This window comes from Pseudorca crassidens, chromosome 19 (genome assembly GCF_039906515.1).
Source record: "Pseudorca crassidens isolate mPseCra1 chromosome 19, mPseCra1.hap1, whole genome shotgun sequence".
In the NCBI taxonomy this organism is placed as follows: domain Eukaryota; kingdom Metazoa; phylum Chordata; class Mammalia; order Artiodactyla; family Delphinidae; genus Pseudorca; species Pseudorca crassidens.
The window spans coordinates 16,544,522-16,559,907 of record NC_090314.1 but is presented as its reverse complement, the minus strand read 5'-3'; the positions used below and the strand labels follow the sequence as shown (position 1 = coordinate 16,559,907).

Below are 15,386 nucleotides of genomic sequence, written 5' to 3'. Positions count from 1 at the left end.
GAAAAGGAGTGGTGAGCCATACTTAATGACCACTGGGAAGTTTTTTGAAGTTAAACATTACTACTTCTATTACTGATAGTTAATATTTATTGACCATTAATACTTACTATGGGTCTGCCAGTGTACTAAGTTATTTGTTTGTATTGTCCCATTTATAGATTTTTAGATGTGTTTTCCTTGGAGTGGTTGGATTACTCATTCACAGCACATTTGGCAGATCCTGAGGATGCCAGGCCATTAGGCAAAAGTTTTGGTGTTCAAGTCACACTGCTTTCCACCCACCTCCATCTGCCAGAAAGAGACATATGTTTCTTTTTTCGTTTGTTTTTTGTTTGTTTGTTTGGCCTTGCCTCAGGGCTTGTGGGATCTTAGTTCCCCTACCAGGGATTGAACCTGGGCTGCCCGCAGTGAGAGCACGAGTCCTAACCACTGGACTGCCAGGGAATTCCCAGAGACATACATTTCATTCCCTTTGGACCTAGTGGGCTCCAATAGAAGAAACAAATAATGCAGTCAGTTATCGTTTGACAAGTGTTTTAGAAGAGCACAGTTTTTCCTATTTCTTGGTAAGATTGAATTCTAGCACAGGTTTCTCCAATAAGAAGACCTCAAAAAAGAATTTGCTTCCCAGAATAACTGCCTTGAGCTGGTGAAATCTAGTACCCAGGGGATCACTTAACTGCTTTGCAACCCACCTTGATACATGTTCTTCAAATTGCAACATCTGAAGGGAGTTAGCTATATTTCTCAGAAGGCGGCTTGCTTTCTTCTGTAAAAGAGATGGACAGTTCTCCACTTCCTGACGCTGAGTATAATAATCGCTTTGATGCATAGTGAATTCTACTGCTGAGACATCACTGAGACATGGTGTATAATAAGTCTGTTATCAAGATTCCCTTAATACAACCATGTCATCCGCTGGCTTAATCTGATAGTGTACAATGCCCACTTATTTTACCTTGTCCTTGGGATTTCGTGGATATCTGGAACTTTTCACTGTTGCACATTCTGTTAGTTTTACTAAGATGTGAAAATTACAGATTTACTTTACTAGATATTTTATTGCGCGTCTGTTGTTGTTAAGCCTCGTAAAATGAAAAAAAGCTATGGTCTTTGCCTTCCAAAGACTTACCAACCAATAGGGAGGAAAGAAATAATACATAAAGCAAGGCAGAAAGATAGGTGATTTTTAATTCTCTATCTTTATGTAGGTATTTCCAAGCCAGGATCCTCTAGATCGAGCAGATTTCAATGCTGTGGAGTATATCAACACGCTGTTCCCAACAGAGCAAGTAAGTATAGAGTTTTCTTCTTGCAGTGGCTTCTGGCTCATCCTGAATATTAATGATGTATTATGTGTTATACTACATAATCTAAGGGACCTTGATAAGCAAGTGAGAGTTAAATTCAAGTTAGACTCCGTTGTAACCAGCTTTCTTTTTTGGGGGGGGAGGGTTAGCTAATACCAAATACTGTTGTTGTGTTAGTGTGGAATTCTCTGTATAGTGAGCATATTATTAGAAATCATACCCTTAGGTTGAAAGCGTCTGTCCTGTTGCCCCCCAACCCCCAATTTTCTGTAGTAAATTGGGAAGTAGACAGGATTTTCCTAATGTAATAGGGGAAAAATGGGAATGAGGTAGGCAGGATAAGCCTGGAGTTAGAAAGCTACTTTTATTCCTATTTCAAGATGTAAATTTCAGAACTTTGATTTCTAGCCCAGCAGACTGTGGGTGGTGTTGGCCCCTTTATCCTGTACTGGGAGTAAGGAGGAAGAGCCAGTTTTAGTGGTAAGAAGGTAGAATTAGGGTGTAAAGGTGAGCTCAGTTTTGAACATATTTGGGCCATCCAGGTAGAAATACATAGTTGGATATTTGAGTCTGGAGCCCATCATTGCCATAACTGTTAATATTTTGGCATATATCCTTCCAAACTTTTTCTGATGGACATGCTGATTTTTAAAATAAATTTGGAAAAAATGGTATCATACTGTGTGATTGTCTTTTCTGAGATTTCACAGATAGCCTTTAGAACTCATCTTTTTCTTTTTTGGCTGCACCATGTACAGCTTGCAGGATCTTAGTCCCCGGCCAGGGATTGAACAGGGGCCCTTGGCAGTGAAAACGCCAAGTCCTAACCACTGGACCGCCAGGGGATTCCTAAGAGCTCATCATTTTCTATGAAATATGAATTCTAGGAATTAGCTGGAGATAGAAATTTGGAAGCAATGGTATAAAGATAGCAGTTTTAGCCACGAAAAGATTTAATTTACCCCAGCCTATCAAGACAGCTAACTCACCACAACAAATTGTTAGATTTGAAAATTATGTATATAGGGAACCACCCGGTTCTCCCTTCTTCCTGATAAGTTTTTGTGGGTTTTTGTTTTTAAACTACTGAAGGTAGCATAAGACATTTGTTGTTCCACAGATTCACTTATATGTCTTGTCTAATTATGTCCCGACATCCATGGTGATGTATAGTGAAGTTTCTCAGGTAATTCAGGAAATTTATGACACAGGGGTACCTTTATTTCCCCAACCCCAGATTTATACCATTTTCCAACCCAGATTCTCATGGACCTTAATTAAAAGGTAATAGAAAGTAAAGGCATGATTTATAATTTCTTTCAGCTATTGCTAAATCTTGGGCAAAATCCATCTATATACCTCATGGACATTGCAGTAGTTGCATTGTCGCTGTGGCACAGGGGCTTAGTTGCTCCGTGGCATGTGGGATCTTCCCAGACCAGGGCTCGAACCCGTGTCCCCTGCATTGGCAGGTGGATTCTTAACCACTGCACCACCAGGGAAGCCCTTGTTCATTTATTTTGTTTATTTGTTTGTTTATTTGTTTTCTATATTTCACATATGAGTGAAATCATACCGTATTTGTGCTTCTCCATCTGATTTATTTCACTTGATACCCTCAAGGTCCATCCATCTTGTCGTAAATGGCAAGACTTCATCTTGTTTTATGTGTGACCTGGTTCTCTTATCAGACCTGTGCCTGGAAGGCTCCTGCCTCTTCCTGCCAGCACAGGTTGCCGCTAGCAATTTATAAGCACAATTCCTGCATCACCCCCAATTCCTTCTGAGGTAAAATATCTATCGGGAGAGAGGGAAAGAGGACTTACAAAATTATATTTTGAAAACTTCAGTTAAAATGGTGCTATAAAATTGTACCATCTCTATTCCATTAGGGGGCACCCTTTCCTCATGTTTTCAGCTCACTAAATTGGTACTAGTCCATTTGTTTTTATTGTCATTGTCTTAAAAATAGAAATAACTGTATTATAATTGCAATAGCAGTGCATTGTCAATATAGAGCAATTAGAAAATACTCATAGGCAAAAAGAAGAAAAACTTAAAATCCCTCTTCTTCATAGATTACAACTACTGCTACTGATTTCATAGGTTACAGCTACTAATATAGACTCAAAGTAATAGTGTTTATCCTTCCAGGCTTTTTTCTAATGGACCTAGACATGAAATAAAAAACAGAGGTATTTATTTATTGACGTTTAACATAATGTGGAGGAGTGTACAGATCCTAAATGTACAACTTGATGAATTTTCACCAAATGAGTGAAGCCAGGTAACCACCACCCAGACCAAGAAATAAAACATTAATAAAGTAGCCCCTTCTTGCCCCCCCAGTCACTGCCCCCCCAGAGTTAACCACTATCCTGACCTCTAACGCAGGAGAACGTTTCACTCACGTTTGAAATACTATAAATGCAATCACACAGTATATGCTCTTGTGTCTGGTTTGTGTACATGTGTGTGTGTGCGCACGCAACATCATGTTAGTAAGGTTCATCCATGTTGTTGTCTGTTGTAATCATTCATTCATTTTTGTTGCTATGAGGATTTTGTTGTACGAGTTTGTCACGATCCTATATACCAGGGGTCAGGAAATTTCCTGTAAAGGTCTAGATAGCAATTTTAGGCTTTATGGATTATTCAGTCTCTGTTGCAGCTACTCAGTTCTGTCTTCGTAGCTCAAAGGCAGCTGTCGATAATATGTAAACGAATGGACATGGCTGTTTTCCAAAAAACTTTATTTATGAAAAATAGATTCCAGGCTGAATTTTGCAGTTGTTGCCAACTACCGGCTATACTTCCTCCGCCCTCCCACCCCGGCTGCATTGCAAGGCTTGCGGGATCTTAGTTCCCCGACCAGGGGTTGAACCCATGCCCCTGCTGTGGAAGCGTGGAGTCCTAACCACTGGACCGCCAGGGAATTCCCTATATATATTTTTTTTTAAGTGAAAATTGTATCATACCGTATGATTAGTTTCTTTGAGATGTCATAAATAGCCATTATAGTTCATCATTTCTCTGGAAAGAGGAATTCCAGGAAGTGAAATAACAGCTGGCACCTTTCCTTCTTTATTGTAGTCTCTGGCAAACATCGATGAAGTTGTGAACAAAATTAGACTGAAAATAAGGTAAGTAACACCGTGTGATTATTAATAATTAAAGTATGCTGTTCATTTAGTTAATCACATTCTGGATCACACTTATCTGTAAGAACACTAAAATCTCAAGTTTGCTGTAGATGGTAATCTTTTTAAAAATAGTATTTTTTTCTGGGTTTCCATATGAGCCTTGTGGCAAAAAACTTGATTCTTTGATCAGTCTTCAATTATTTATTTTAAAAAAAGGAAGGAATCTGTAATAGACTGTTCAAAACAGTTGATTATAAAAGGAGACAAAAGCATTTCTGCTACATTTTTAGTGGCTTTATTTCCCTAGCAGATTTACCCTTTTTTTTTTTTTTTTTGTATTCCCGAGGCTTAGATATGAAGCTGGGCTTATATATCCCTTGGCCATGTATCAGCTAACAATGTGGTCAGATCTGCTGGTTGGTGTGGGTGGTGTCCCAGGACTAAACATTGTGATTAATCTAGGATGTCTAGGGTGGTCATCAGATGTCCTTTCTGCCAAATAGCCTTATTCTGGTTTATCCATGTCTGAATTTCCAGTTTTGACACATGGTAGATACTCAAAGTTTGTTTGTTGTAATTATTATTGTAATGGTTGATGTTATTACTTTAAATATAGTTTTTTTGTTGTTGTTGTTTTTTAACTTGTGATGAGGAGAAGCCTTCATTTTGAATCCAGGAGATGATTTTTTTTTCCCTGACAACCTTTGGATTTTTAGGTGAAGACCTCTGCCATTAATGTTTTGTTCAGTTGGGTGCCTTAAAAAGTACAAAGAAGGGACTTCCCTGTTGGCGCAGTGGTTAAGAATCTGCCTGCCAATGCAGGGGACACAGGTTTGAGCACTGGTCTGGGAAGATCCCACATGCTGCAGAGCAACTAAGCCCGTGCGCCACAACTACTGAGCCCATGTGCAACAACTACTGAAGCCCGTGCGCCACAACTACTGAAACCTGTGTGCCTAGAGCCTGTGCTCCGCAACGAGAGAAGCCACCACACTGAGAAGCCCACGCACCACAACGGAGAGTAGCCCCTGCTCGCCGCAACTAGAGAAAGCCTGCGCACAGCAATGAAGACCCTATGCAGCCAAAAATAAATAAATACAAAGAAGCCTGTTGATTGTTTCGGTGGACTTTAGCTGTAACAGCGGTAGTAGAGACGGCTAAGTTTTATAGGGTTTGCACAGAAAATGAAAATTCCCCCATGATCCAAAAATCACTTGCGAGGGGCTTCCCTCGCTGTCCAGTGGTTAAGACTCCGTGCTTCCCAACCTAAGTGTCCATCAACAGATGAATGTGGATAAAGAAGATGTGGCACATATATACAATGGAATATTACTCAGCCATAAAAAGAAACGAAATGGAGTTATTTGTAGTGAGGTGGTTGGACCTAGGGTCTGTCATACAGAGTGAAGTAAGTCAGAAAGAGAAAAACAAATACCGTATGCTAACACATATATATGGAATCTAAAAAAAAAAAAATAGTTCTGAAGAACCTAGGGGCAGGATAGGAATAAAGACGCAGATGTAGAGAATGGACTTGAGGACATGGGGATGGGGAAAGATAAGCTGGGACAAAGTGAGAGAGTGGCATGGACTTATATATACCACCAAATGTAAAACAGATAGCTAGTGGGAAGCAGCCGCATAGCACAGGGAGATCAGCTCTGTGCTTTTTGACCACCTAGAGGGGTGGGATAGGGAGGGTGGGAGGGAGATGCAAGAGGGAGGAGATATGGGGATATATGTATATGTATAGCTGATTCACTTTGTTATAAAGCAGAAACTAACACACCATTGTAAAGCAATTATACTCCAATAAAGATGTTTAAAAAAAAAAGACTCCATGCTTCCAATGCAGGGGGCGCGGGTTCGATCCTTAGTTGGGGGAACTAAGATTCCACATGCTGCGCAGCACGGCGCGGCCAAAAAAATCCCAAAACAACAACGAAAGTGAAAATCACTTGCAAGCCAGTTATTTTCAGCTTTCTCTCACCATACCTTTAACGGTTCTTCAAATGAAAAATGACATAAATGACATAAACTGACATAAAATTCTCTGGTTGAGATGCCATTAAATGGCCCCTGTTAAGCTGCAGGAGAAAGAGGAAGTGGGGGCCACAGATCCGCCTCCTGCAGATCAGGGCCCGGGTGGCGAGGCATGGATTTCATATAGCACCTGCTCCTCATCCCTTTTAAGGTTCCTAGGATGTTACTGAGGAAGGATTTTGTGCGGGCTACTTTGAATTCTCTGGCTTGTTCCCATAAAGTTTCAGCAACTTTGTCATTTCTGGTTTACTCCATGACAAATACTAAAAGTTACATTGGTCCTTTTGAATGGCTCTGAACATTAAGTGAAAATAGCCTTTTAAAAAATAACAAAGGCGACTCATTAGTCTGTGCAGGGCTTGGCTTCTACACTACTGTTGCTGCTCCCTCACTGAGGTCCAAGGCCTCACTCTTCCTCCTATCATCAGACATCGTTGTTTTTTCTTCTGAATAAGTAGCTGCAATCTGCAAACATTGATGGATATGTTACTAACTTTTAAAAAAATTAATTAATTTAGTTTTGGCTGAGTTGGGTCTTCATTGCTGCACACGGGCTTTCTCTAGTTGCAGCGAGCGGGAGCTAGTCTTTGTTGTGGTGCGCGGGCTTCTCATTGCTGTGGCTTCTCTTGTTGCAGAGCACGGGCTCTAGGTGCGCGGGCTTCATTAGTTGTGGCACGCGGGCTCAGTAGTTGTGGCTCGTGGGCTCTAGAGCACAGGCTCACTAATTGTGGTGCATGGGCTTAGTTGCTCCGCGGCATGTGGGATCTTCCCGGACCAGGGATGAAATCCATGTCCCCTGCATTGGCAGGCGGATTCTTAACCATTGTGCCACCAGGGAATCCCAGCTTTTTTTCTTTTGGTCAACCTGGAATCGAGATTTTTTTTTTTTTAATTTTTGAATTTTATTTATTTTTTTTATACAGCAGGTTCTTATTAGTCATCCATTTTATACACATCAGTGTATACATGTCAATCCCAATCTCCCAATTCATCACACCACCACCCCCGTCGCTTTCCCCACTTGGTGTCCATATGTTTGTTCTCTATATCTGTGTCTCAATTTCTGCCCTGCAAACTGGTTCATCTGTACCATTTTTCTAGGTTCCACATATATGCGTTAATATACGATATTTGTTTTTCTCTTTCTGACTTACTTCACTCTGTATGACAGTCTCTAGATCCATCCATGTCTGTACAATTGACCCAATTTCGTTCCTTTTTATGGCTGAGTAATATTCCGTTGTATATATGTACCACATCTTCTTTATCCATTCGTCTGTCGATGGGCATTTGGGTTGCTTCCATGACCTGGCTATTGTAAATAGTGCTGCAGTGAACATTGGGGTGCATGTGTCTTTTTGAATTATGGTTTTCTCAGGGTATATGCCCAGTAGTGGGATTGCTGGGTCATATGGTAATTCTATTTTTAGTTTTTTAAGGAACCTCCATACTGTTCTCCATAGTGGCTGTATCAATTTACCTTCCCACCAGCAGTGCAAGAGGGTTCCCTTTTCTCCACACCCTCTCCAGCATTTGTTTGTAGATTTTCTGACGATGCCCATTCTAACTGGTGTGAGGTGATACCTCATTGTAGTTTTGATTTGCATTTCTCTAATAATTACTGATGTCTAGCAGCTTTTCATGTGCTTCTTGGCCATCTGTATGTCTTCTTTGGAGAAATGTCTATTTAGGTCTTCAGCCCATTTTTGGATTGGATTGTTTGTTTTTTTAATATTGAGCTACATGAGCTGTTTATATATTTTGAAGATTAATCCTTTGTTCATTGATTCGTTTGCAAATATTTTCTCCCGTTTTGAGAGTTGTCTTTTCGTCTTGAAGGAATCGAGATATTTTAATGATTTGTATCCTTTAACTTTTTTTGCTAGGAGACTGGATGACAGCATTCGAACTGTTGTAAGAGGTCAAACAAATGTGGGGCAGGATGGCCGGCAAGTAAGTAACTTATTCCTTCGTATTAAATATATCCTGATTTCTTCAAGACCCCACAACCAAGTGACCAAAATATTGATCTGCCTGCTTACAGAGTACTTCCTTAACTGATCTGCCCCATACACAGCAGGAAACTTGCATGACTTGTCCCACTAGTAGCAGGGGGAGGCTGCCCAGACCAGCCGTGAGCTGTCACTCAGCGTCCCTTGGACCAGAAGCATATATTGTAGCACAGCTCACCCAGGTCCAGGGTTAAATGCACGCTGAAATGAGAAAACAGAAGTTTCCTTGGCTTTCTCCTTAATGTCGGACGTCTCTGAGCCCTCCTTTATTTTGTGTACTGTGGCCCAACAAGGTTGCTGCATTTATCTATCTGCTAAGTTGTTGGGATTTTGATATTAGTTTTTTTAAAAAAATATTTATTTATTTAGGCTGCTCTGGGTCTTAGTTGTGGCATGCAAACTCTTAGTTGTGGTACGCATGCGGGATCTCGTTCCCTGACCAGGGATTGAACCCGGGCCCCCTGCACTGGGAGCACGAGTGTTACCTACTGGACCACCAGGGAAGTCCCTCATATTACTTTTGTTGCTGCAAAAGATAGCAGTAACCTGTGTGTCAAAAGACATTATCAACAGAGTAAAAAGTCAACCTATAGAATGGGAGAGAATATTTGCCAATCATATATCTGATGAGGGATTAATATCCAGAATATTTAGAGAACTCCTAATATTCAACAACAAAAAAGCAAACAACCTGATTAAAAACTGGGCAAAGGACTTGAATAGACATTTCTCCAAAGAAGATAATATGAATGGCCAATGAGCCCACGAAAAGATGCTCAGTATCACTAATCATTAGGAAAATGCAAATCAAAAGTACAGTGAGGGCTTCCCTGGTGGCACAGTGGTTGAGAGTCCGCCTGCCGATGCAGGGGACACGGGTTCGTGCCCCGGTCCGGGAAGATCCCACATGCCGTGGAGCGGCTGGGCCCGTGAGCCATGGCCACTGAGCCTGTGCGTCCGGAGCCTGTGCTCCACTATGGGAGAGGCCACAACAGTGAGAGACCCGCGTACCGCCAAAAAAAAAAAAAAAAAAAAAGTACAGTGAGAGTGGGACTTCCCTGGTGGTACAGTGGTTAAGAATCCGCCTGCCAGACCTACTAGAGAATGGACTTGAGGATATGAGGAGGGGGAAGGGTAAGCTGGGATGAAGTGAGAGAGTGGCATGTGACATATATACACTACCAAACGTAAAATAGATAGCTAGTGGGAAGCAGCTGCATAGCACAGGGAGATCAGCTCGGTGCTTTGTGACCACCTAGAGGGGTGGGATAGGGAGGGTGGGAGGGAGGGAGATGCAAGAGGGAAGAGATATGGGAACATATGTATATGTGTAACTGATTCACTTTGTTATAAAGCAGAAACTAACACACCATTGTAAAGCAATTATACTCCAATAAAGATGTAAAAAATAAATAAAATAAAAAAGAAAAGGAATCCGCCTGCCAATACAGGGGACACAGGTTCGAGCCCTGGTCTGGGAAGATCCCACATGCCGCGGAGCAACTAAGCCCATGCGCCACAACTACTGAGCCTGTGCTCTAGAGCCCGCGAGCCACAACTGCTAAAGCCCAGGTGTCTAGAGCCTGTGCTCCACAACAAGAGAAGCCACCGCAAGGAGAAGCCCACGCACCGCAACGAAGAGTAGCCCTCGCTTACCGCGACTAGAGAAAGCCTGCGCACAGCAACGAAGATCCAACAAAGCCAAAAATGAATAAATAAATAAAGTGTTTCTCTTGGGAAAAAACACAGCATTTATTAAAAAAAATGTACAGTGAGATACAACCTCACACCCATTAGGATGACTACTATCAAAAAACCAGAAAACAACAGGTGTTGGCAAAGGTGAAGAAATTGAAATGCTTGTGCACTGCTGGTGGAAATGTAAAATGGTAGAGTTGCTGTGTAAAACAATACAGTGGTTCCTCAAAAAATTAAAATGAATTATCATATGATCCAGCAGTTCTACTTCTGAGTATATACTCAAGAGAATTGGAAGCAGGGTCCTGGAGAGATACCTGTTACCCCCATGTTCATAGCAGCATTATTCACAATAGCTTAAACATGGAAGCGACCCAGGTGTCCATTGGCAGATGAATGGATAAGCAGAATATGGTCTGTACATAATTGGAATATTATTCAGCCTTAAAAAGGAAAGAAATTCTAAAAAAAAAAGGGGGGGGACTTCCCTGGTGGTCCAGTGGTTGAGACTCTGAGCTCCCAATGCAGGGGGCCCAGGTTTGATCCGTGGTCAGGGAACTAGATCCCGCATGCTGCAACTAAGAGCCCACATGCCGCAGCTAAAGATCCCGCATGCCGCAACTGAGGATCCTGCATGCAGCAATGAAGATCCCATGTGCTGCAACTAAGACCTGACACAGCCAAATAAATAAATAAATATTTTTTTTTAAAAAAAAAAAGGAAAGAAATTCTGGCATCTGCTATAGCATGGATGAACCTTGAGGACATTATGCTAAATGAAATAAGCCAGTCACAAAAAGACAAATAGCGGATGATTCCACTTATATGAGGTACTTAAGAGTAGTGAAAATCATAAAGACAGAATGTATAATGGTAGTTGCCAGGGGCTGGGGGAGAACGGGGAGTTAGTGTTTAATACACGTAGAGTTTCCGTTTTACAGGATGAATTATGGGGATAGATAGTGGTGATGCTTGCACAACAGGTCAATGAAACTGTACAATAAAAAATGGTTAAGATAGTAAATTTTATGTTATGTGTATTTTACCTCAATAAAATTTTTTTGAAATCAAGATGGAAATAAAGTTGATATATTGCAACAAAAAAAAAGAAAGAGAGAGAGATAGTAGTAACCTGACACAGCTATAATTCCTCATACCTAGTTTTGTTGCCTAGCAGATAACTGTCGATTCATTTCAAAGTTTTATAGTTCTTTTTGGATCTAGCTAAGGAGGGCTGTTGGAAGGGGATGCAGGGGAGAAGCATTGTACGGGGAAGAGGTATTCTTCAGTGACTGGGGGGCCAGATGTTATCTGTTAACCATTTTTCCTTTTCATCTGGATTCTAGTCTTCTGCTTAGACGTCCTATTTCAGAATTGCTGTCGTAACAGAAGTGCTGATCGTGCCCTGTCTAGTCTTCTCTTACAGTGTCCGGCCTGCTCTCTTCAACAGTAATTCAGTTAGGTCGGCTGTGTGCGCCTCTCAATTCTGTTATTTGTCCTGTTTTGACATTATTTAGTATATAGCCAATTTTTTTTAAATGTTCATTATGCTGCCCAGATTTTATGGGGGTAGCGTGTAGTCCTATGATCTCTCATACTCCGGTTTCCTCTAGTAGCTCACAGGTGTTATATAAGTCTTTTTCCTTTTCTCTTATATGTTTAGTTTTATCCGCTTCTCTATTTTTCCTACATTTTGTGACTTTCTTTTTCCTCTTACTTGTCATCTTCCGTTGGCCTGTTTGTAAGTAGTCTACCTTGTAGTCATCGTCAATATTTGTGTGTAGACATTTTAGTTTCCCGCAACTGATCCTATTTCCTGGCCTTGCTTGGTTCTTAGTCCTTATTGCTTTGGTTTTTGTTTATTTAGGTCTCTCCCATGAAGTGTCACCTCTCTGGCAGGTGAGGCCTGTGTAAATAGGGCCCTTAGACGTAACAAAGAGTAACAGGGTAGCCGGCCAACACTGTAGCCTCATTCTGCTCTTTCACTTTCCGACATACGTCTGGTCATGTCATCTACACAGCCCACAAACCCCTGTGGGCTCTCTACCAACTTCAATCCAAGTTCCTTTGCATGGCATTGAAGGCCTCAATCTACCTTTCCAGTTTTGTCTCCTGCTGTGACCCATCCACGCTGGAAGCCTAGTGCTCTCCCAAGCATGCCCTTTGCTTTCTGGACCTGTGCTTATGTTCTTTTTGCCTAAAATGCTCTCTCTCCTCTTTTTCTTCCAGTAGCTTCACTTCAAGATCATACCCAGTTCAAACACTACTTCCTTTATGAAATTTTCTGTTTGGCTCAACAGTATATACCAAAGGAATCAGAGTTTTAGAACCCGAAGGGACTTGGAACTCATCTGGTCCACTCCTCTCATTTCACAGATGAGAAAATCGATCCCAGTATCCATCAGTTAGATGTACAGTCTCTCTGTCCACGAACTCCCACAGTCCTGCGCCCGTGTTTTTGACTTGGCTTTCGTGATCTGCTCTGACTTATCAGTGAATACATCTTGTCCCTTTGGCTCGTGTATAAGGTCCTTGAGGCAAAAGCTGTCTCTCTCTCATCTTGGCATTTCTCAGAACACATAGGCCACCTGCAATAACATTTTATTCAACTGTATTGAATATTAGGTCTATGGGAGAGTATTTATTATTTGTAAGTAAACAAAAGCCCTCTCCCATAAAACATCATTTTGACCAGTGTGTGTGTTCTTTTAAAGATGTTTAAAGCTTGATTTGTTTATGACTAGTCCCAGCTTACTACTATTTGAAATAATAACACTACTGTTTAGTGTGTTTCCACCTATATTTAGAAAGGCTCACTAGAAACCTTGAAATACTTCAGAGAGTTTCAGGTATTTACAATTCCAAGAATGTGAAAATAAAGTGAATGGTTCATCAGCACTTTCTGTTGGGTCATGCTGTGTAGATATATATATCTTTTAGTTATTTATGTTTTAACCTGTGGTCACAAACGAGCGTTATTGGAGAGGCAGGCCCAGAATTAGCCTGGAGGAAAGTCGGCCCTCCCCACCTTCACATGTTAATAGGTTACAGGTTGCTGCAGCAAAGGCAGGCCATATTTCAGAGAGCAAGACCACATTTCAAGAATGTTTAGATAGCATTTCAATCTGTGATGGAATTTGGTATCCGTCTCCTTAGCATCCAGACAGAAAGGAAGCCCAGAAGAAGTAATTGCTTTTCCTGTCATCTCCTCCATCTGTGTTTTCCAACAGCTTGTAATGCAAGCTGAAGGAGAGACTTTTTTTTTTTTCCAGGGAGCTTTTGAGTCCTGTCCTTGTCATCTCCTAGGGGTGAGAGCCTTGCTGTCCAGCCCCAGCTGGCCAGTGGTTTGCTAAAGAGAGACTCCATTTGACTGACATGGACTCGGGAGAATTATGGATGTTCCAAAATATTGAGTTTTTAGGTCAAGAGGCCCCAGTTTCCCCTCTTCCCTGGAATGGAGGAAAGGTTTGCTTTCAGAACTTGTTTCCGAAGCTTCTGGGGAACAACTCAGAAGGGGAGAGCAGTAATATGGGCAAAAGGAAGTTTTCCTTTTATACATTTCATCTTGATTGTGTGCGTCTTGAACAGATATGCTTTGTAATCCGTGTAAATAGGGGAAAGTGTTGACTTCGCATTTGTGGTGTCTTAAAAGACGTCTTTAGCAGAAAAGTTCTTTTTGGAAAGCAGTGTTTCTGACTCAAAAATTATTTGTGGAGAGGGAGTGATTTAGAAATTGAAGACACAGTGAGTCAGTTGCTTTAGTTTCTCGAAATTTCTGAAACACCCGCTGCCTGGTTAGCACTCTGCTGCACGTTTTGGAGAGCCTTCGATGTCGACCACCCCCTATGGGGGCAGACTTGAAGTGGTCTAGTCCGTGACCTTTTCTAACCAGAATGTGGTGCTTGTACAAAATTAATCCAGCACAGAATTCTCCCCATTTTTTTTTTCTTTTTTTGCGGTACGTGGGCCTCTCACCGTTGTGGCCTCTCCCGTTGCGGAGCACAGGCTCCGGACGCGCAGGCTCAGCGGCCATGGCTCACGGGCCCAGCCGCTCCGCGGCATGTGGGATCTTCCCGGATCGGGGCACGAACCCATGTCCCCTGCATCGGCAGGCGGACTCTCAACCACTGTGCCACCAGGGAAGCCCTCTCCCCATTTTTATCTGTTGAAATCTTCAGGCAAAAGCTTTAATTAAATGCCCACATGTTTGAAACTTTGTGGATGAGATGAGTCAGTTCAGTAAGTACATGAGCTGATATGCTTTGAAACTTACACAGCTTCCCAAGAATTAAAATGGACAGCTTGAACAGAGGTAGAAAGAAAGGCAAATAGAGGAGTGGGTTAGAAGAAGAAAAAGTTAGCATGTGAAATTTCAAGAGTGGCCATACCTTTATCAATTCCTAGTCAGCTCACTGAGAATCACCAAGAGAGGATCAGTCATGGGGCTTCCTTCTGGGTTTCCTTCAGTGTCTCGTGTGGAGCTTGGCTATAATTTAACTATTGCATCACAGCAAGACTAAGGTTTGGGAGAGGAAGAAAATTATTATTGCCATCTTCAGTTCTGCTCACTAAAACTTTGATTTGGAAGAAGCATTAGATAATTGTAGAACCACCTCCCACCCGGTTCAGGAATCCTTTCTATCACATCTCTGACGTTTCATTTTTCTGTTTCTGCTTGGATTCTTGCAGGGATGGGGAGCTCACTACTCTGTTGTTCCACAGGACTGTCTGTTCCAGTTTTGTACAGCTTTATTTTTATTTTTCTAATAAATTTATTTTATTTATTTATTTATTTATTTTGGCTGATTGGGTCTTTGTTGCTGCGTACGGGCTTTCTAGTTGCAGCGAGCGGAGGCTACTCTTCGTTGCAGTGCACGTGCTTCTCATTGTGGTGGCTTCTCTTGTTGCAGAGCATGGGCTCTAGGCACGCAGGCTTCAGTAGTTGTGGCACAAGTGCTCAGTAGTTGTGGCGCATGGGCTTAGTTGCTCCACAGCATGTGGGATCTTCCCGGACCGGGGCTCGAAGCCGTGTCGCCTGCATTGGCAGGCACATTCTTAACCACTGTGCCACCAGGGAAGCCCCCTGTACAGCTTTAATTGTAAGAAAGTTCTTTTTCTTACACCGAATTGAAATAGTAAAATAGACCTCACTGGGGCTTCCCTGGTGGCCCAGTGGTTGA

At 41.9% G+C, this 15,386-nt stretch overlaps 1 protein-coding gene across 1 annotated transcript in view; it reads left to right on the top strand.

Moving 5' to 3' along the window:
• Positions 1-15,386, top strand: part of VPS53 (VPS53 subunit of GARP complex) — a 125,575-nt gene that overhangs the window by 977 nt on the left and 109,212 nt on the right. The window contains exons 2-4 of the mRNA XM_067714648.1: positions 1,212-1,292; positions 4,404-4,453; positions 8,383-8,449. Of these exons, the coding sequence (XP_067570749.1) occupies positions 1,212-1,292; positions 4,404-4,453; positions 8,383-8,449 (198 nt within the window). The remainder of the gene's footprint in view (positions 1-1,211; positions 1,293-4,403; positions 4,454-8,382; positions 8,450-15,386) is intronic.